This window comes from Hemitrygon akajei, chromosome 23 (assembly GCF_048418815.1).
Source record: "Hemitrygon akajei chromosome 23, sHemAka1.3, whole genome shotgun sequence".
NCBI classification, from domain to species: Eukaryota; Metazoa; Chordata; class Chondrichthyes; order Myliobatiformes; family Dasyatidae; genus Hemitrygon; species Hemitrygon akajei.
Genome location: NC_133146.1, coordinates 17180601 through 17203553, shown reverse-complemented (window position 1 = coordinate 17203553; position 22953 = coordinate 17180601). Strand labels below are relative to the sequence as shown.

The following is a 22953-nucleotide window of genomic DNA, read 5'->3' as shown; positions in this document are numbered from 1 at the left end:
GCATGGATGGCTTACATCATGACGCAATGCAATGTGTCACAATGCACACCTCACTTAAAGTAAAACATTAAGTTAGTCTTGCATTCCCAGCTTGCTTGTGTTTCCTTTGAATTAAACGTTTTGAAGTTACTAAACATAACACTGCTTTTTGTAGGACTTTCCGTTCAAGAGCGCTGGTGTTTCCATACCAGGCTGTGAGGTAGCCAGCCCAATACATTTTCCACCACATATCTATTGACATTTGTCGGAGTTTTAGATGCCATGCTGTATCTTCACAAACTCCTCAGGAAGTAAAGGCACTGCGTGCTGGGCTCGGGACAGGTCCTCTGAAATGAGGACACTGAGGAATTTAAAGTTGCTGGCCCTCTCCACCTCTGATCCTCCAGTGAGGAATGGCTCATGGGCCTCTGGTTTCTTCAGTAATTAGCTTCTTGCTCTTGCTGACATCCAGTGGCAAGCCGTGGCACCACTCGGCCAGATTTCCCTTCTCCTTCCTAAATGCTGTATCCTAACTGGTGGTATCACGATCTGATCTGGAAACACCAATGCCCAGGGACTGGAAACGTTACAGAAAGCGGTGGATACAGGCATCCTATCACAGGCTAAGCCCTCCCCACCATCGATCACATCCACAGGGAATGGTGTCACACGAAAGCTGCCTCCACCATCCACACCATGTTCTCTTCTCACTACCACCATCGACCGGGAGGCACAGGGGCCTTAATTCCCACACCACAAGATTCAGGAGCAGTTATCACCCTACAACCATCAGGCTTCAGAACCAGTATGGATAACTTCACTCACCACAACTATGACCCAGAGGTTGAGTTTCAAGGACTCCTTACAACTTACATTCTCAGTATTGTTTTAAGTACACAGTCTGTCTTCTTTTGCACACTCGTTGTTTGTCATTCTGGTATGGTTTTTCATAAATTCTATTGTATTTTTTATTTTCCTGTAAAGGCCTGCAAGAAAATGGATCTGAAGGTAGTAGATGTACTTTGACCTATCGAATGCCCTCAAAGCCATCGTGGTCCCTCCTGTCAGTCCAAGTTTCAGGTCAATTGCGCCCCTCCCCCATCCCCGGTGGTGGGAATTTAGCGATGACCGTCAAGCCCACCCTCAGCGGGGGTCGCAACAGGTCCTCGGCCTCACGAGGGTTGAAGAGTGGGTAGGGGTGCGCAGCCTGCATCCCTCGGTACATTCCAGAAACTGGTTTATTATCGCTCGTCTTGCGACTGGGAAGTTGTTAATCTGTGGCAGCTGTACAGAGCAAAACACACAAAATTACTATAAACTACTGAATCAATAAACAAGGAATAATGAGGTAATTCTCATGGAAATCTGAAGTCTGAGGGGAAGATGCTGCTTCTGGATCGTTGAGTGTGGGCCCTCAGGCTCCTGTACCTCCTCCTGGATGGTAGTATTGAGACGAGGACGTGTCCCAAACGGTGAGGCTCCTTCGTGACGGCCCCATTCTCTGAGGCCACTTGGCCCTCTGCACTAAAACATTTTGACGGAAAGGATCTCGGGCTGACTAGCGACTTTCAGAGTAGAATTAAAGATTTAAAGATTAGATTCATTTGTCAAATGTATTTTGAAGCATTCAGTGAAATGTGTCCTCTGTGTCAATGCCCAGCATAATGCAAGGATCTGCTGGGGGCAGCCTGCAAGTGTTACCACGGCAACATAGCATGCCCGCAACTTACTAATCCTAACCCATAAACCTCTGGAATGCAGGAGCAAACTGGAGCACCAGAGGTCATGGGGAGAACGTACAAACTCCTTAAAGACAGTGGTGGGAATTGAACCCTGATCGTTTCCACTGTAGGGTGTTACATTAGCTGCTGTGCCACTGTATGTGAAATAAGAGAGTTTACAGGACATTGGAGGCTTCTTTTAAGAAGTAGATGAAACTTGGGCAAAATGCCCTTCTCATTCTGAGGCAATTGCCCCCTTGTCTCTTGCTGTACCCAGATGGGAACATGTCCACTGTACAGTTGTTGGGTTGACATCAACTCCTACCCCTGCTAACCGCCCCTCGTGCCTTACACTGCGGAAACATTCACTGCGGAAACATTCACTGCCAATGTACCTGCTCGTACAGGAATCCGGAGTCTGGGCTGCTGTCTGGGCTGGCAACAGTTTGATCCGAGGAGTAACATGTGCAGCTTCTAAAAGCATCCCCAAATGCAGGTTCCATCCCACGGGCATTGGGCTGCAAGTGAAATCAAAGTTAGTCCACATTGCAATAGTGCTGTTTAGTTTCAATGAAACAACCAACTCACCACCCAAATCGATGCTCCAAGCGACTGGAGAGTCTTAAATCCTGGATACACACTGCAATCACCTCTGGTCATAGACTAATACAGCAGGGCAACAGGTCTTTTAGCCCAACGTGTCTATACTGGGCAATATGCCCACCGGAGCTAGTCCCACTTGGCCCATACCCCTCTACTTCCTGTCCTATCCAAGTATCTTTTGAAACTTTTTATATTACTTGCCTCTAACATTTCCTCTGGCAACTCGTTCCACACACCTGCCACCCTCTGTGAGGAGTTGTCCTCTGGGTCCCTTTAAAATCTTTCCCTCTCACCTTAAAACCATGTCTTCAGCTTTTAGTTCCCCCTTTCCTAGTAAAAGAAAATCTTTGTTCTCTAAAGTCTCTATAAAGTTCTCTATAGTGTTCTATAAAGTCTCTCTATATAAAATCGAGGAGCAGAGAGAGACAGTAAGGAAACAGGCCCATCAAGTCCATACCAAACCTGAAAACCATCTGTTTATACTAATCCTACATTGACCCTGCCACATTCCTCCCCCCCCCCCCACAAAAGATTTTATCCCCTACCCACATATTGGGGGACGATTTACAACAGCCAGTCAACCCAGTGACCTGTCTGTTTTTGAGATGTGGGAGGAATCTGGAGCTGGAGGTGGGTGAGGGGAGACCTACGCAGTCACAGGGTGAACAGACAAACTCCAACAGACAGATGGACATTGAACAACAAACACCACCTCACCACTCCCCCTCCCCTTGCACTACATATCTAAGTGTCAATATACACACACACACACACTTTTCTGTAACTTCCAGTTTTTATTGTATATTGCAATGTACGGTCGCTGCAAAACAGCAGGTTTTGCAACAAACGCCAGCGATATTAAACCCGATTCTGATAGCGGCAGGACTGAAGCCAGATGGGAGGCTGCAGCTCCAGCAATAAACTCTCCGCTAATACACCTCCACAGCCGCTCCTTGGTCTCCCACGCTCCTTCACACCACGGAATAAAGTCCTAGCCCGGACAACGGCTCCCTATACGTCAACCCCGAGTCCTGGCCACAACCCTGTAAATCCTCCCTACACTCGCTCCAGCTTGCCGCTCGTAATACAAGCACTGATGAAATCAGGCTGGCCATACTCCACCTTTCCATCAAGACAGAAGCCTCTAAAGTCACACTGGACCTCCCTCAGCATGAGAAACTCGTGCCTGCGGTTTACTTTGCGACGGGCACAGGTCACTGGACATCCTTAGCTGAGGCGTGGAGAAGGGCTTAGAGCGCTGCTTTTATACTGAACGCTGAGGAGATTCGTGGGTTACCACAGTCGCCTCTGGGTGACTCATCTTTCTAAGACACGGCCACTGCAGGATTATCAGCATCACATGTAATCTGGCACTAAACATCCGCTTCCCATGGAAACCTCGGTGAGCCTCGGCCTCTTGGGAAGCCGCCGGCAGAAATTCACTTCACGCTCAAATGCAAGATGTGGCGTCATTATGGGAGAGTCCCATTCCCTGATGAGACTGAGCACCTATCCGTGAACAGCCTCCCCAGTCCTTGGACGAAGATGAGAAGGAAGTGCCTTTCCCAGAGTAGTCAATCTGTGTAATTTGCTGCTCAGGGAAGAACTTGAGGCGACCTCATTAAATAGGTTTGAGCAGCCTCCTCGGCAATATAAAGGACAGCCATTTATGGTGGGGGGTGGGGTGGGGAAGTGGGAGGAAAGTTTAGGGGAGATGTCAGACAGCGGCAGAGGAGATTCATCAGGACGCTGCCTGGATTAGACAGCATGTCTTGTGAGGATAGAATGGGCCTTTTCTCTCCAGAGCAAAGGAGAACGAGAGGTGTATAACATATGAGGCATAGATCGCAGGCAGCCAGAGACCTTTTTGGCTAATTAGAGAGGGCATAAGGTGATTAGAGGAAAGAATGAGGGGAAGGGGTGGGTGGGAATATCAAAGTTAGTTTTCTTTAAGAAATCACACAGACTGGTGGGGGTGTGTGGAACCCAGTAAGGGCATTTAAGAGACTTTTAGATAGGCATATGGATGTAAGAAAAATGGAGAGCAAAGGGCTGTGTCAGATTGACCATGCAGTAGGTTTATATAGATCGGCACATCATAGGCCGAAGGGCCCATACTCTGCTGTAACTGTTCTACGCTTTGCTTCAGACACAACTTGCACAGCAGGGGAATTCAGGGTTCTGGGGAACAGGCAAGTAGCAGGATCTGCGTCCACAGCCCGGATCTTGCTGAATGGCGGAGAAGGCTCGATGGATCAGATGGCTGACTCCTGCTCCTCAAGGCCTGGGTTAACAATCTAGAGAACGGAGTTTGAATCACACCGGCCACAGAATCACCACTCTTAGCCGTCTGGGATTTGGAGATCATCGGGTTTGCAACAGGAATCTGACCATCTAAAAAGGGGGAAAGTCTCCTGTCTTGCAGAGTCTGGTTGCAGACTCACTGTTGACTTCCATTCCGTGTCACGGGCGAGCTGGCCTCTCAGCTCACTGCCAACCCTGAGGAACAGGGACGAGTGATGCCCAGATCCTTGCCCCTGCACCACCAGGAGCGGGGGACTGCAATGCCAGAGGTCCCACCTCACAGACTGACAGGTGTCCAGTGGCATCCGAAAGGAAATCATAAACATAAGGGATTTTGCAGATGCTGGAAACCCTGAGCAACACGCACCAAATTAGAATACGAGGACGTTCATCTAGAACAGAGACCAGGAGGAATTCCTTCAGCCAGAGAGTGCTGAATCATTGCTACAAATGGCTGCGGAGGCCTGGTCTCTGAGTGTATTTGAGATGGACGTTGACAGCTTCCTGATTAGTAAGAGTGTCAAAGGTTACTGGGAGAAGGCAGGAGATAAGAGTTGAGAGAGAAAATAAATCAGCTGTGATGGAATGGCAGAGTAGGCTCGATGGGCTGAATGGCCTAAGCCTGCTCTGTTATCTTGTCTTATGAAATTGCAGGACACTACATGTGCTATTTGGTCCCTTTACGAACCCCAAAACTTCCAGTAACCACTCCCTCATCCCCTCTGGATCCATCTGCCCATCAGCCACATACTCCCTCCTCATCTCCCTCCCTGTATTCCATGGCTCACCTTCATCTCCCATCAGATTCCACCTTCTTCCACCCATCACAGCCCCGTTGCTGACAGTTCTCATTCCCTCTTCTCCCTCCCCATCCACCCATCTACTCCCTCACCTTGATCCACCTCGTGCTTCCCCTCCTCCCTTCTATATATTGCGTGCCTCCCCTGTTTTGCCAGTCCCGATGAAGGGGCTTGACTGGAAATGTTGACTGCGCACTCCCTTCCACGGATGCTGCCCGACCCACTGAGCTCTTCCGGCTCCTTTGTCAGTTGATCAGCATCCAACTGATGGTGGTTTGCTGGATCCTGCTGTGCACACACTGCCCAGCACAAAGCTGTCGGACAAAGCGCTTCAAGGCCAAGATCACAGCAAGCTCTTGCAGGGTTGGGCTGGGGGGCTGCTCGCAAGGAATCGCCAGACATCCCTGTGCCAATGTATCCTGCCCACAATGCTCTGCAGAACAAGAGAAGCACCGACCAAACCAGCAGCAGAACAGCTCCATGATGCGACTCCCCGGGGACACTGTGCCACTGCAACTGGCAGGTAGCGGAGATGGAGGGGGCAAAAACTGACAGGTTTCACTTACTTGGCCCCTGAAAGGAGCAATAGTCAACCACTTTTGTGCGCCAGGGCACAGCAACAAACCTCAGCGGACAAGTAGGCTTCTGAGTTCATTATTAGTAACATTTTTTTAAAAAACATCTACTTTGTTCATTGAGGCCTCTAGTTTACTGATCCTTTTAAGCTATCTCTCCACATTGGGGTAGTGGTTACGAGGGAAAGTGAAACAGAAAAATGGTAAAATCATAAACACAAGACTTTCTGCAAATGCTGAAAATCCAGAGCAACGCACACATCGATGGAAATAAACAGTTAACATTTCGGGCCAAGACCCTTCATCAGGATTGGACAGGAAGGAGGAAGATAACCATATAACAATTACAGCACGGAAACAGTCCATCTCGGCCCTTCTAGTCCGTGCCGAACGCTTACTCTCACCTAGTCCGAATGACCTGCACTCAGCCCATAACCCTCCATTCCTTTCCTGTCCATATACCTATGCAATTTTACTTTAAGTGACAATATCGAACCTGCCTCTACCACTTCTACTGGAAGCTCGTTCCACACAGCTACCACTCTGAGTAAAGAACTTCCCCCTCGTGTTACCCCTAAACTTTTGCCCCATAACTCTCAACTCATGTCCTCTTTTTTGAATCTCCCCTACTCTCAATGGAAAAAGCCTATCCACGTCAACTCTATCTATCCCCCTCATAATTTTAAATACCTCTATCAAGTCCCCCCTCAACCTTCTACGCTCCAAAGAATAAAGACCTAACTTGTCCGACCTTTCTCTGTAACTTAGGTGCTGAAACCCAGGAAGGATGTCAGAATAAGAAGGTGGAGGGACAGGGAAGGGATACAAGCTGTAAGGCAATAGGTAAAACCAGGTTGGGGGTGGGGGAGTAAGAAGCTGGGAGTGAAAGGTGGAAAAGGCCAAGGGCTGGAGAAGAAATCTGACTGGGAAGGAGAGACAGGGAAGGAAGAGGGGCACCAGGGGGAGGTGATAGGCAGGTGAGGAGAAGAGATAAGAAGCGAGAGCAGGGAATAGAAGAGAAGGGATAGTAAAACCATCCACAGGGTCAAAAGCTGTAAGTGGCAAGTCTTTGAGAACTTAACACTCCCATGATGCACCTCCTGGTGCCAGAGCACCTCATCACCATGCACCAAAACAACACACACAGAAACTGCTGGAGGAACTTAGCAGGTCAGGCAGCATCTACGGAGGGGGAATTAACAACCAATGTTTCAGGGACCAAAAATTCTGTGTGGTGTTACTCCAGATTTCCAGCATCTGCAGAATCTCCTGCTACCCAATCCTCTAAAGCCCACTTCAAGGTACAATGAATAAAAACTGCTCTCAAGTAATCCCCTCTATAGATGCTGTCTGACCTGCTGAGATCCCCCAGCATTGTGTGTGTTAGGCTGAATGAAATCAGAGTTTTGTTACAATTATTCCAGCTGATAAGTAATCTGGTCTTCGAGTTGAGGGGATTAAAATATAAAAGGACGTAATGCTGAGGCACTGGTCAGACCACATTTGAAATACGGTGAGTAATTTTGGGCCCCGTATCCAAGGAAAGATGCTCTGGGTCTGGCGGAGATCCGTAATGATTTCAGGAATAAAAGGTTTAAAATATGAGGTGTGTCTGATGTTTCTGGGCCCATACTTGATGGATTTGGGGGTGGGGGGGGGGGGGGAAGAAAATCTCATTGAAACCTACCAGATGCTGAAAGACCTGACTAAGTAGACATGGAGAGGACCTTCCACAAGTCTAGGACCAGAGGGCACAGCCTCAGAATGGAAGGATGTCCCTTTAGAATAGAGATGAGGAGGAATTTCTTCAGCCAGAGGGTGGTGCATCTGTGGAATTCATTGCCACAAATCACTGTTGGGGGAGGGGGGGGGACAAATCACTGGGTATTGTTCTGCCCTTCGGGTAATTCATTTACGCTTTCCAATGTGATTCAGGGCACTCGGCCTTTATTTTAATGAGCAGTTTCAGTTCTGTATTAGGTCACTTCCTGTGCAGCCAGGAAGTATAAAAGCACAGTGGCTGGCAGTAGGCCAAAGGTTTACGTGATGAGCTAAAGAAGTTTCTGTCTAAAACCATCTTGTTACTTCCCCAGCAGAAGCATTGCTTTTCAACTCCTTATTCACCATGCCATGGCATTGAGTCTGCAATAAGCTCGGACACAAAAATCTGACCCTCGTGTCATTTTTGGGTGGTGTTTGGTTGACTGTCTAATTGATGTTACAACTCCTCAGTAAGGGCAGTACAGGTGTATTTAAACCAGAGGTTGATAGGTTCTTGATTAGTCAGGGGGTTTACTGAAGACTTGTGGAAACTGTGTGATGGTTTCTTTCGAACTTATGCTATTGTTTGCACTGTTGTAACTATGTGGTTTTGTGTAGGTCTTGTGGCTTTAGTTTTTGGTTTGTTGGGTGGTAGAGTTGGTCTTCTGACTTGGTGTGTCTGGGTAGTCTTGTTTGTCTGGTGGATTTGGAGCTCCTTTCCGGGGAACGCGCTAAGACGGTAGCGCGATATTAATACGCAGCAGCCTCTCCAGACTCTGGATTTGGGGATTACCAAACGTTATGTGGTTTTTCTTGTGTGGTCTGTTTTGTCGTGTGCTTTTGTGATATCATTCTGGAGGAACATAGTTTCATTTTTTAACTGCATTGCATTTGTGGTTTCTAAATGACAATAAACCGAAATTCAATTCAATTCAAAAAGCAGCAGAATGGGGTTGAAAATACAAACAGCATGACTGAATGGCAGAATAGACCCAATGGGCTGAATGGACTAATCCTGCCCCTTTGTCTTATGGCCTTGTGATGAAATGAACAGGTTATCAACATTTAATGTGTTGAATGGGTAAAGATTCCTGAGGGCAGTGGGGCTAACTGCACAGTTCCCTCAAGGAGCAGGGGAGCAGGCACAGAAAGCCATCGGCCATCTTGTGCGGCCTGCTTTAGGTCGTGGACGCTGCACCGTAACGCCAGAGCTGGACAAGTTCATTCTTGCCGCCTCTGGGCCAAGTGAGGTGCAGCGTTTGAGTGGGTGAGGTGTGCCACAAACTGGGAGTTCACCGTCTCAGGGGCTGCCAGCACAACCTGCAAACAGGTACAATCCCAGCATCTCTCGTCGCTACCATGCAGGATTCTGCAGACGCTGGTAATGCACGACACACACACACACACACCCCCCCCCCCCCACCCGCTGGAGGGACTCAGCAGGTCAGGCAGTGAAAAGAGTACAGTCGACATTTCGGGCTTAAAGAAGAGGGAAGAAGCCAGAATAAAAAGATAGGGAGAGGGGAAGGAAAGGATCTGGAAAGTGATAGGTGAAGTTGGAAGCTGGGGGGGTGATACATGGAAAAGACAGCCTGAGGGTTCCCTCCACCCCCTTCCCAATTACTTTTGGTTTAGTCCCAATCCCCTAAACCCGACAAGTTTCTGTGCTCAGTTCTGGTCGCCTCACTACAGGAAGGACGTGGAAACCATAGAAAGGGTGCAGAGGAGATTTGCAAGGATGTTGCCTGGATTGGGAAGCGTGCCTTATGAGAATAGGTTGAGTGAACTCGGCCTTTTTTCCTTGGAGCGACGGAGGATGAGAGGCATTGATCGTGTGGATAGTCAGAGGCTTTTTTCCAGGGCTGAAATGGCTAACACGAGAGGGCATAGTTTTAAGGTGCTTGGAAGTAGGTACAGAGGAGATGTCAGGGGTAAGTTTTTAAAAAATATATAAACACAGAGGGTGGTGAGTGCGTGGAATGGGCTGCCGGCGGCGGTGGAGGTGGGAACGATAGGGTCTTTTAAGAGTCTCCTGGATAGGTACATGGAATTCAGAAAAATAGAGGGCTATGGGTAAGCCTAGGTAGTTCTAAGGTAAGGACATGTTCAGCACAGCTTTGTGGGCTGAAGGGCCTGTATTGTGCTGTAGGTTTTCTATGTTTCTAAGTTTAAAGAGGAACTTTGTCACATGTACATCAAAACATCCAGTGAACTGTGTCGTTTGCATCAACGACCAACAGAGCCCGAGGATGTGCTGGGGGCAGCCCACGAGTGTCACCATAGTTCCAGCACTAACATTGCTTACCCACAGCTGACTGACCCCAACCCGTACGTCTTTGGAATGTGGGAGGAACCCGGAGCGCCCGATGATACGCACATGGTCATGGGGAGAAGGTACGTACGTACTCCTTACGGATAGCAGCAGGAATTAAACCCTGGTTGCTGGGCTCTGTAAAGCCTTGCGTTTACCACTAGGCTGCTGTGCCCCCCACTGACCTCCCACCCACTCTCAGTCGGGGGAACTGAAGGCAAGGTCTCACTTTTATTTCATCAATGGGTTCCCACAAAAGTAAAGGCAGCCATTTCAACCATGAACTTCCCACACTAACTGCTGCGGGCTTAAATCTGGGGTGCAATGGCTGAGGGAGGGGAGGGGGGGTTGCCTTGGAAATCCAATGTTTACGTTCATGCTTTGGGGATTTTTTTTGTTTGTGGATATGTCTGTGAAGAGTAAGAATTTCAGGTTGTAGACATTTTTTGATATTAACTTGAAATGAGGGCTCAAAATACAGAATACTGATATCCAGGGGCAACTAGGGATCACTGGCAGTCAAACAACGCCAGCATTTTTTGCCCATCCTTAATTGCTCCCGTTAAGAGGCGACTATGCTGCAGGCTTGGAGTCACAGTTCAGACCGGACAAGGTCAGCAGATTCTCTGAAGAGCATTAGTGGAAAAAGCTGGGTGACCACAACAATCTAGCAGCTTCACAAACTCTGCCAATATGATTTTTACTGCAGATCTTTTTAAAACAAGTGCAACTTCCTAGCTGCAATAGTGAGTTTCAAACTTATGGTCAAGGCCTCAGAATAGTTTAACCACAATAGTATCATTTTCATAACATGCCGCGGATCCTTTTGAAAGCAGAAACACACAAATACACACACACTAAGGCTACACCTGCCTTAAAGTGGCAGGTGACTTGGAGTGGGGGAAGAAGGAAGACAAGGGGTTCATACCTGTGGCATGTCCAAGCTGAGGGTGGTGTCACAGGACAGGGACAAAATGTTGATGAACACTGCGATCGGCTGCGCCCAAATCCTTCTCGCCAGCAACCGCTGACTAAGAGCGGGAGGATCACGGTAATTGAAATAAAACTTAGAACTCAACGTCAGTCCCAGTCAGGAGCAGCCAATGTCTTCATCCCTGAGGGCAGAGGGGTGAGGAGAGGAGGAGGAAAATTAGAAGCAGTTCCAATGTTGTTTCATTGAGACAAAAAGGAAAATGACACCAGAAACGCTCAGCAGGTTAGGCAGCATCCACAGAGCAAGACAAACAAATTGACTCTTTCGCTGAGTCGTTGAACGTTCTGGGATTCTGATGGAAGACCACTGACCTGAAATGCCAGTCCCGTTTCCCTCTCTGTGGATGCTGCTCGACCTGCTGACTATTTCCAGCAATCTTGCCTTTATTGCCGATTTCGCGTACCGTAAGACAAAGGAGCAGAATTAGATCAGTTGGCCCATTCAGTCTGCTCCACCATCCACTCACAGCTGATCCTCCCCCCACCCCACCACAGGATTTTGCTTCTATGGACATCCCGTGTGCGGAGTGTGGCCGAGATACAGGACCAGAGATGTTATAGGAAGCTTTACAGGGGATTTTCCAGGATGCTGCCTGGATTAGAAGAGCATATTTTATGAGGACAGGTTGAGTGAGGCGAGGCTTTTCCCTATGGGGTGACAGAGGAAGAGTGGTGACTTGATAGAGTGGACAGCCAGAGTGGAAATGGCTAGTATGAGGTGGAATAGTGTTAAGTTAATGGGAGGAAAGCATTGTGTGTGGGGGGGGGAGGGAGGGGTAAGAATGTCAGAGGGAGGTTATTTTCTCTTCACAGAGTGTGGTGGGTGTGTGGAAGATGCCGTCAGGGGCGGTGGTAGAGGCAGCTACCTTAAGGGTATTTAGATAGGATGAAAGAAGAATGTCGGCCATGTGGGAGGGAAGGAGAAGATTGATCTTTGAGTAGGTTAATAGGTCAGCACAACATTGTGGGCTGAAGGGCCTATACTGTGCTACAGGACAAAAATAAAATCCCCCACTGCAGACAATTATTGGGAAAGGAGGGCCGACCGGCTGAAGGAAACCCAAAACACCGTATATGGAATCGTGCAGGATTCCCCAAACAAGGGAGGCAAATGCAACGTTAAATTTAATTTCAAGAGGACTAGCATATAAAAGCATGGATGTAGTGGCGAGGAACTGCATTTGGAGTATTGAGCGCAGTTCCGGGCGCCTTATCCAAGAAAAGATGTGCTGATATTGGAGATGGTCTAGAGGAGGATCACAAGAACGATCCTGGGAATGAAAGGGTTAACGTTTGAGGAGCGGTCGACGGCTCGGGACCTGGAGTCACTGGTTTAGAAGAATGGGGGTGGGGAAGAACCTCGGTGAAATTTATTTAACATTGACAGGTCTGGATAGAGTGAATGTAGAAATGATATTTCATACTGTGGGAAAGAGACTTGGACCAGAGGACATCATCATTCAGGCGCTTTGCCGTTCGGCGTGGGCAATCATGTCTCTCCATCCATCATGGTCCCTGACCCTCGAATTGTAGTTGTTGCCTCCCCTGTTTCTAACCGTGATGTTATTCCATCTGTCATTTCACTCTCTGTCTGTCTCTGCTCGTTTCCTTCCAGCTTTCCAGTTGTAACTGAATGTTCTTAATGTCTCTCTTCACATGATGTGTCCAAAGAATTTTGATTGCTGTTTTCTGATTATTTTTAAAGTAATATACATTTTGTTTTTGTTCTCTGTAGAACTTCTTCATTGGGTATCCTGTCCGTATATGATATGCACAGCATTCTTCTGAGGAACCACATCTCTGCTGCATCGATTCTCTTTTCCAGTGCATTTGTGACGGTCCATGACTCGCAGCCATACATCAATATAGGGAGAATGTAGCAGCTGAGAGTTCTAAGGCGGATGTCAATTGCTATTTTCTTGTTCGTTAGGATGTTTCTCATTTTGGTAAATGCTATTCTTGCTTTTATGTCTGTTTCGCATTTGCCATCAGACGTTACCCATGATCCAAGGTACTTGAAGTTGTGAACTTGTTTCAGGATTTCATTTCCCAATACGATCCTACAGTTTGGGATATCAGGTTTCTTTGATATTACCATTACTTCAGTTTTGTTTTTGTTTAAGGTTAGGCCAAGTCTTCCGCTCTCTGTGTTGATGGTAGAATCTAGTTTCTGTAAATCTACTTCACTGTCTGCTGTCAGTACCGTATCATCCGCATAGCGGAGGTTGTTGATATTGTGTCCTCCTATACTTAGTCCAGGTAGGTCTTGTATAGTCCTCATGATGTTTTCACTATACAGGGAGAACAGGTCTGGTGATAGAACACAACCCTGTCTGACTCCTGGCTTCATTGGCTCACCAATACTCTTACTCACCAATCTCGTTGTCTATCCGTATGGCTGCACTTTGTTGCCAGTAGAGATTCCTGATTACTCTTAGATATTTTCCATCAATATTAATATCTTTAAGCATTTTCATGATGACTTGGTGTTTCACTGTGTCAAAGGCTTTTGTATAGTCAATGAAACAGAAGTATAGATTTTCTATAGATCTTCTATTGACCTTTCGATAATATTCCTGAGAATACAAGTGGCCTTTGATGTTCCCTTGCCTTCGACAAAGCCGCACTGTTCTTCACTAATCTCTGGTTTAATTTTGTTGCTTATTCCGAGCATGATGATTCTAAGTAGAATTTTTGTGAGGTGGCTCATTAAACTAATTGTTCTGTGTTGTCCACACTCTGTTGCACCTGGTTTCTTAGGTAGTGTAATGAATACTGGCTTTAAAAGATCTTCTGGTACTTTGCCACTGTTGTATATTCTATTCAATAAGATGGTTAACTTCTCTACACCAAAACCTTCTAGTGCTTCATACAGTTCAACCGGAATGTGATCTGGTCCTGATGATTTCCCCTTTTGCATCTTCTTCATACTGTAGCATGCTCCGCTTCTTCTTTCAGTATTGCTGGGCCCTCGTTGTCGTTGCCGATATCAAAGTTGTCCCCTCAGACTTTGACGTATTCTGACCATCTTTGCATTATTTTTCCTTTTTCCCTAATTGTAGAGCCATCTTTTGCTTTTATACATCCTGTTGTTGCCCCGCTTTTCTTCCGATTTGTGACCTCTTTGATCTTGTCGTACATGTGTTTGCGTTGTTGGTCTTCTGCAATTGTTCTACTAACTTACATTTTTCCTTAAGCCACTTTTCCTTTGCAGCTTCAGAACTGAGGGCCATCCATTCAGAATGCAGGTGCACAGGAATTTCTTTAGCCAGAGGGTGCTGAATATTTAATTCATTACCAAAGGCATCTTGTGGAAGCCCAGTCATTGGGTAGATTTAAAGCAAAGGGTGAAAGGTTCTTGATTAGTGAGGTTATCAAAGGTTACGGAGAGACGGCAGGAAAATGGGGTTGAGAGGGATAATAATTCAGCCATGATTGAAAGGTAGAGCAGACTTGATGGGCTGAATGGCCTGATTCTGCTCCTATGGCTTATGGACTTATGGACAGAGCCAGTCGAAGGGGCTAGGAGATGATGGAGACAGTGCCTGACCAAAAGGGAGGAGATGGAGAGGGTAGACAGCAGTGGTCAACTCATTACAGAGAAGAAACGTTTCAGGCTGGGGTTCGCTGCTATGCAAGGAAAGGGAGCCAAGAGATTTAACCAGAATGTGCATAAAATTAGCCTAGGCCCAACCAGAATGAACAAGATGAACTATTTTCCATTGCCAGAGAGATTGGTAACTAAGGGGAATTTGGGATGACTAACAGGGGAGTAGAGGGAGTGTGTATTTCACTTCAAGAACGGGATTTCTGGACACCAACCCCCTTTCACCCACCAAAGAGGGAGTGCAAGACTGAGGGGGGCAGAAACCTATCCCACATTTACACCTCTCCCCTGGATGAGCTTGTGACACACAGGCTGTAGGCTGGCAGACGGGCAGCGGCTTAACTACAGTATGTTTATCATTTCCGCACATACCCCACCACCCCAAATGTAGTCCCCACCACCCCCCCAATACCTCCACCATCAGTTGTATTGACAGGAGACGCTGCCTCAAGATGGCAATGTCTAAAGATCCCCGCCATCTTCCCACAGCCAGGTACAGAAGCCTGACGTCCCACATCACCAGGTTCAGCTACTTCCCTCCAACCCATCGGCACAATCTTGCTCACTTAGCAGCACTGACCAAGGCAGACTTGCTTCTTTTTTTATTGCAGTTGTATTTCCTTTTAACAACTGTGTATAACTTAATGATCAATTCTTGTGAAAACTGCTTAACTGCGGCTATGTGGCTGCAAGTCCAGCGCACCTGTGCGTATGACAAACTTCACTTTGACCTTGTCTGGCATGCTTAAGCCAAAGCAACTCGGGTGCTGAGAAACTCCGGGACTTGTTTATTATACAAGAGCCTCCCTCTGTTAGTCAGAATCTGGCTTATTATCACAGACATACAGGTATGTCATGAAATCTGTTGTTTTGTGGCTGCAGTACAGAGCAGCATTAAAAAATACAAGTTACTATAAGAAATATCAAACTATAAACAAGCAGTGCAAGAAGTAGCTTTTGTTATTCAGAAATCCGGTGGCAGAGGGGAATAAGTTGTTCCTAAAACATTTAGTGTGTGTCTTTAAGGTAGAAGAGAGAGAATAAAAACACCCACTCCATAAACTGAGGTTAAATCAACTCCGTTAAACATTCAGAAGTTAGCATCAAACATTCTGTGCAATCAGAAACGATCTGAAGATCCACAGGGGTGTCACTCGAGACGGCGACCGACTGATTTAGCACTCAAAACAACAAACCACAATCCCCACGCTCAATTCCCCCGGAGAGTCTCAGCTGAACAGCCTGTGGCAATCGAGAGAGTGCGGCTGTTACAAAGCTTGCCGTCAGCCAAGGGACCGCCGAGCTAGAAACGGGTTAGCAGAGCGTAAACAAATTCCTTCGCCGTCTCTGGCCCGCGCTCAAGGTAACCAGCTCAAAATTCTCAGATAAAGCAGCACAAGACAAAGTAACAGCTGTCAGGAATCAAAGTGCTCCGTCGTGTCTGGCCTGTTAAGTCCCAGATGCCGAGCATCTGTCCGGACTGCACTGGCTGCCCTCTGCGGTTATGCCAGGGGGAGGGCAGTGTGTCTGAAAGCACACAGCTGTGCTACCCAGCCTCGCCGTTAGGTAAACAGGCCGAGATAGAGTGGATGCGGAGAGGACGTTGGCGTGGGGGAGTTTAGGGCCAGAGGGCACAGCGTCACAGTGGAAGGACCTCCACCTCTTTAAAAACAGCGAGGAGGAGGAATTTCTTTACCCGAGGGTGGGGCGAATCTGGGGAATTCATTGCCACAGACGGCTGTGGAGGCCAAGACTGGGTGTACTTTAAAGCAGCTGTTGACAGGTTCTTGATTAGTAAGGGTGTCAAAGGTTATGGGGAGAAGGCAGGAGAATGGGGTTGATAGGGAAAATAAACCAGATTCATATTTATTTATCACATGCCCGCCAAAACAGAGTGAATTGCATCGTTACTGTTAGCAGCCAACACAACCTAACGATGTACTGGGGGCAGGGCGCACATTCCAGCACCAACGTAACATGTTTACCAGAACTCGATATACACAGATCACCGGAGGAACTCAGCAGGTCGGACAGCATCCACGGGAATGAATAGACAGTTGACGTTTTGGGCCAAGACATTCAGGACTGAGAAGGAAAGGGGAAGATGCCAGAATGAAAAGGTGGGGGAGGGAAGGAGGAATATGATAAGGGAGGAGAGTGGACCACAGGAGAAAGGATGAGGGGACCCGGGGGAAGTGCCAGGCAGGAGAGAGGAGGTAGGTCAGAGGAAAACAACAACAGCAAAACAAGCCTTGTTTTAAAAAAAAACAAACACAAAAGCACACACACATACACAGTCCTCCAGCCATCGGGCTTTCACTTCCAGACTATCAGTCGAATGGCAGAGAAGACTCAGAGGACTGAATGGCCTGATTCTTATAGCCTTCCATCGGTGTCTGCCTCTCGGACCACTGCTGTGGCTTCGAACAGTCTTGCGACTATCAGAGACCCTGTTAGTTGCAGCAAGTCACAGAGGTGAGGTTCTGCACAGCCGTTTAACCCAGTGTGTCCGCAGTACAGCCCACAAGGTCGGGGCAAAGATAGGCAGGTCGGCAGAGGGGGTGGGGTGGCTCTGCTCGTAAAAAAAAGAGAAACCAAATTCTTAGGGAGAGGCGATCGGAAGATGTATTATCCTTGTGGGTAGAGTTAAGAAACTGAAAGGGTAAAAAGACCCTGATGGGAGTTATATAGAGGCTTCCGAGCAGTAGCCAGGATGTGGGCTACAAATTGTAATGGGAGATAGAAAACACATGTTAAAGGGCAATGGTACAATAGTCATGGGGGATTTCAATATGGTGGTTGACAGGGAAAATCGGGTTGGTGTGGGAATCCCAGGAGAGAGTTTATAGAATGCCTACAAGATGTCTTTTTAGAAAAACTTGTGGTTGAGCCCTTTAGGGGATCCGCTATTCTGGATTGGGTGTTGTGTGATTAATTAGATTCAATTAGGGAGTTTATGCTAAAGGAATCCTTGGAGACAGTGATCATAATATGATAGAATTCACTCTGCAATTTACGAGGCAATAGTCAAAGTCAGATATATCAGTATTACAGGTGTTACGAATGAGGAGCAAATCTGATGGACAGACAGGTCCAGAATCGCCAATGCCCGCCCCCCCCCCGCCCCTTTTTGAGAATCGCAAGATCGCTATTATTTCGGGTCTGAGACCCAGGAAATGAGAGAGATACACATCATGTCAGTAATGAGAGAGACACGCAGGAATACACAAAAAGTGGAATGTCTCCTAACAAAAAGTGGAACGGAACCACTGATTACTGCTATTGTCTCTTGGAGATGGGATTGTGTATTGAGTACTGTACTATTCATTGAAGCCCCTCAGGGGACAACCAGAGTGGTCTGGTTGAGGGATTGCATCATCCCAACCTGATTGACATCTGATACCCCGTGAGCGAGGATAAAAGACGGGTCTGGGGAACACCCCTCAGGCGCACCAGGAGAAACGCTAGAAATCCAGTGACAGCGTTTTATGGCGAAAGCCGGTGAGAGCTCGTGTGTGTCCTCCCTTGCCTGGGTGGCGGGCTCATCACGGAAGAACGGTTTAGCTAAAGGAGAGGTCATACTTGAACGGCCACAACAACGAGACACCGACGGATCAAAATCATAAAGGAAGGTTGGCAAAAACAATAGCGGTAACTGTTCCCATTCTTCTATCTCTCTCTCTCTCCAACAATTGCAACACAGCGACAAACAAACGACGGCAGCCTGTGTGAACTGAAGCGAACTTTATATTTCCATCGGACAATTCATTATCCCCTAGACAACGATAGAGCTTATTTCTTATTGATTATTATTATACCCGCACTTTTAGGTTTAGTATTGATGATGTATATTATCTGTATATTTGCATTGATATTATTTTTGTGTATTTTTACTAATAAATACTGTTAAAAATAGTATCATCAGACTCCAACGGACGTCTCTATCTTTGCTGGTAAGTAACCCAGTTACGGGGTTCGTAACACAGGGGAGTAATGCGAATTATAGAGGCACGAGAGAAGAGCTGGCCAAGGTTGATTGGAAGGGGATATGAGCAGGGATGACAGCAGAGAGCAGCAATCGCTGGACTTTCTAGGAAAAATTTGGAGGGCACAGGATAGATAAATCCCAAGGAAAAGGAAGTATTCTAAAGGCTGGATGACGCAACCGTGGCTGACAAGCAAAGTCAGAGAGAGAGAGAGAGAGAGCATAGAATTGACCAAAAAAAATTGGGAAGTTAGAGGATTCCAAAGTTTTTAAAACCCAACAGAAGGCAATTAAAAAAGTTATAAAGGAGGAAATGACGAAATATGAAGGTAAGCTAGCCAATCATATCAAAGAGGATACCAAAAGTTTCTTCAGATATACAAATGTAAAAGAGAGGCGTCGTAGATATCAGACTGCTGGAAAAATGGTGCTGGAGAGGTAGTAATGGGGGACAAGGAAACAGCAGACAAACTAAATAGTATTTTCCATCCGTCTTCACTGTGTAAGACGCTACCTGTATAGCGGAAGCTCCAGGTGTCAAGGGTCATGAAGTGTGTGAAGTTACCATTACTAGGGAGGTTTTTGGGAAACTGAAAGGTCTGAAGGTAGATAAGTCACCTGGACCAGATGGTGTACACCCCAGGATTCTGAAAGCAATGGCTGAAGATATTGTGGAGGCATCAGTAATGTTCTTTCAAGAATCCTCTGGCATGGTTCCAGCGGAGTGGAAAACTGCAAACGTCACTCCACTCAAGAAGGGAGTGAGGCAGAAGAAAGGAAACTATAGGAGAGTTAGCCTAACCTCAGTAGTTGGGAAGATATTGGAGTCAGCTGTTGAGGATGAGGTCTCGAGGTACATGGAGGCACATGATAAAATAGACCAACATCAGCATGGTTTCCTTAATGGAAAATCTTGCCTGACAAATCTGTTGGAATTCTTTGAGGAAATACCAAGCAGGTAGACAAAGGAGAGTCAGTTGATGTGTACTTGGATTTTCAGAAGGCCTTTGACAAGGTGCCACACACGAGGCTGCTTAACAAGAAAAGAGCCCTTGGTATTACAGGAAAGATTCTAACATGGATAGAATATTGACCGATTGCCAGGAGGCAAAGAGTGGGAATAAAGGGAGCTTTTGCTCGTTGGTTGCCGGTGGCTAGTGCTGTTTCACAGGGATCAGTGTTGGGACTGCTTCTTTTTATACGTCAGTGGTTTGGATGACAAAATTTATATTTTTGTGGCCAAGTTTGCAGATGATATGAAGATAGGTGGAGGGGCAGGTGAGGAAGCAGGGGGGTTAGGCATATCGGGCAAACGTGCAAAGAAGTGGCAGATGGAATACAGTGTCGGGAAGTGTACGGTCAGCACTTTGTAAACGGAACAAAAGTGTAGACTATTTTCCCAAATGGGCAGAAAATTCAAAAATCCAAGGTGAAAGTGGACTTGGGAGTCCTTGTGCAGGATTCTCAAAAGGGCAACTTGCAGGTTGAGTCAGGGGTGAGGAAAGCAAATGCAATGTTAGCATTCGTTTCACAAGTATTGGGATATATAAGCAAGGATGTAATGCTGAGGCTGTATAAAGCACTACTGAGGCCTCACTTGGAATACTGTGAGCACTCTTGGGCCCCTTATCTGAGACAGGATGTGCTGGTATTGGAGAGGGTCCAGAGGAAGTTCACAAAAAAAATGATTCTGGGATTGAAAGGGTTAACATATGAGGAGTGTTTGATGGCTCTGGACCTGTACCCAATAGAATTTAGAAGAACTGTGGGGTTGGTGGGGGGGAGGGGCAGGGGGTAACCAAACACAGACTGTCCTCCAACTGCAGGACAAGTCTCCAGGGTTCGGTCAACAGGATGACTTCCGATTGACCTTTGGGTTTCAACCTTTGGTATTGACCCCCTGGCCAGGTGAACCACTCGAGTGGGGACCCTCCCCACCTGTGCAGCCGACATCCCGAGGGAAGAGGAGCGTGGGGGAGTGCTGTGAAGAGGAAGAGGAGAACTGGGAGACACGGGGAAGGGAGTGGCAGGGCTCAGTGGAGCTCACTGTTTGCACACTCAACAAGGAAGACAAGATAACTGGAATGCAATACAAACATAAAACAGGTCAAACACTTTCATTTGAAGCTGACAGACAAACGGGCAGCATACAGTGAAACCCAGATACGATCAGACTCAAGCCCCGGGGGTTGTAAAACATTGCATCTCGGCCCGACACAAGGTGAGGCTCACGGAGGCAAACTAAAATAGACCCTGGGCTGTTACAGCAAGATAGAGGCCATTCAGCCCATCGAGGACCCCTCCCAACTACCACTATCCCTTTGGCTTCCTACTGTCAGGCAGAAGGTACCACAGTATAACAAGGACCGTATGGCTGGGTAACGGCTTCTTCCCCCGGGCTGCAAGACCATTTGTTCCCACCCAGCACACGTTATTATACTACAGGACCAGTAGCATTATACCGCTCCATATTTAACTACATATTATATATGCACTTTATGCCAACTCGTACATGTACAGAATATTTATTTTTATTCTGTTAATATTGCTTATCGTGATATATTTACTGTGTTTGTACTTTGGTCCCAGAGGAACATTGTTTCGGTTAGCTGTATACGTGTGTACTTGGAGTGACAATAAACTTGGACTTGACTCCAGCTGCTGGAAGAGGAATTCCACCAGTCCCAACTTCCCTACTGGTTATTCTCCATCCCAGTTCCCTGCTGAAATATCCGAATTATACTGGGGGGGGGGGGTCATTTGCTAAAGAAATACAGGTTAAGATCAGAGATAGACAGCCTGGCAACAGGCGTTTCAGCCCATCGAGACCCTGCTGACAGTCAAACTGATCTTATTCTTTGCTTCCCACTTTCCCATCACGTCTCCTCTGATTCCACCGTGGGGGTGGAGAGAATCTACAGTGGCAATTAACTCACCATGTCCGCCTTTAGGATGTGGGATGAAAAAGGTACTGGGGTGGGGGGGGCACACAGTCACAGGAAGTCCTCTCCCCACCACCAGTAAAACTGATATTGCTGCCCGTTTTCCCTGGAGTGAAGGAAGCCAAGGGGTGACCTGACAGAGAACTACAAGGGTATTGAAGGGTAGATAGATGGGCAGGATTTTACCCCTTTGTGAGGGTACCAAAACCTGGAGGGCATTGGTTTAATGTGAGTGGAAAGAGAGCTGAGGGGCAAGATTTTTAAAAAAAAAACATAGTGGATGATACCTGAACTCTCCCGGAAGAGGTGATTTCAGAGGCACGGAGGCAGACAGAAAGGTGCCGGAAAAGGGCCAGTTAACATCATGAAGAGTTTCACCCACTCTGCCCACGGACTGCATGTCCCCGGTCCCACCAGGGAGGAGGCTACGTAGCATCCACGACAGGCTGATCAACACCTCCACCCACTAGCTCACCCCTCCACACCCCCAACCACCACTACCTTCTCACTTCCTGTCAGAGTCACCTTGTGTACAGACACCCCTGAACCTAGCGTCACTTCGTGGAGATACAATCAATTGGTACACACAAGCTATCTGATGTATTTATAGTCACAGTGTTTCTTTTTAAAAAAATCTAATTGGGTTTATGTTCTGCATCAGATCCGGAGTAACAATAATTTTATTCACTTCGAGATGGAGTGGGGAACAGGCCTTTCTGAAACAACGAGCTGCCCTGGCCAGCAAACACCTATTAAACCAGAGGCTAATCACAGGACAATTTACAGTGACCTGTGGGAGGAAACCAGGGCACCCGGAGGAAACCCACACAGTCACCTTAACTCTCGTGTACTGGAAACAGCATTAAATAACCTGGAATCTTGATTTCGAGGTTCACTCAATTGGCAAGGTATATTGCAGGTAAAGGTGATTAGTGTAGACGTGCAAGAGTTAATTGTCTTTGTACAGCTCATTTTGTCATTTACAGCAGTTTTAATGTATAGCACTATGCTGCAGCTGTGGTACAATCTCATGACATAAGTAAGTTTTGTTTTTATAGAGCACGTGAGTGTGTGGAATGCCTTGCCGGGGTGGTAATACAGGCAGATACATTAGGGACATCTAAGAGTCTCATGGATGATAGAAAAAAAATGGAGGGCTATGTAGAAGGGACGGGTCTTAGAGCAGGTCAAATGGACAACATAAACTGTGGGTCAAAGGACCTGTTTTACTTTATATTCATAAACCTTAATCTGATCCTGAGGCTGAGAACTGAGTGGCCATAATGTTACTGAACGGTAGGACAGGACCGAGGGGCTGAATGGTCAATTCTTGTTCCCATTTCTTAATGTGCCCTTTATCACCAGGATGTAA

The 22953-nt window shown here is 47.0% G+C and overlaps 1 protein-coding gene across 6 annotated transcripts in view; it reads right to left on the bottom strand.

The window, feature by feature from the left end:
- The window catches only part of LOC140715200 (CREB3 regulatory factor-like), a 95117-nt gene that overhangs the window by 19334 nt on the left and 52830 nt on the right, over positions 1–22953 (bottom strand). For 5 of the 6 annotated variants that reach the window (XM_073027046.1, XM_073027051.1, XM_073027048.1 and 2 more), the window contains 2 exons: positions 10983–11169; positions 2096–2218 (listed from right to left, as the gene is read on the bottom strand). In XM_073027046.1, the coding sequence (XP_072883147.1) occupies positions 2096–2218; positions 10983–10991 (132 nt within the window). In that variant the 5' untranslated portion in view covers positions 10992–11169. Of the gene's footprint in view, positions 1–2095; positions 2219–10982; positions 11170–11359; positions 11430–22953 lie in introns of all 6 variants that reach the window. The other variant, XM_073027047.1, reaches the window with a different exon arrangement.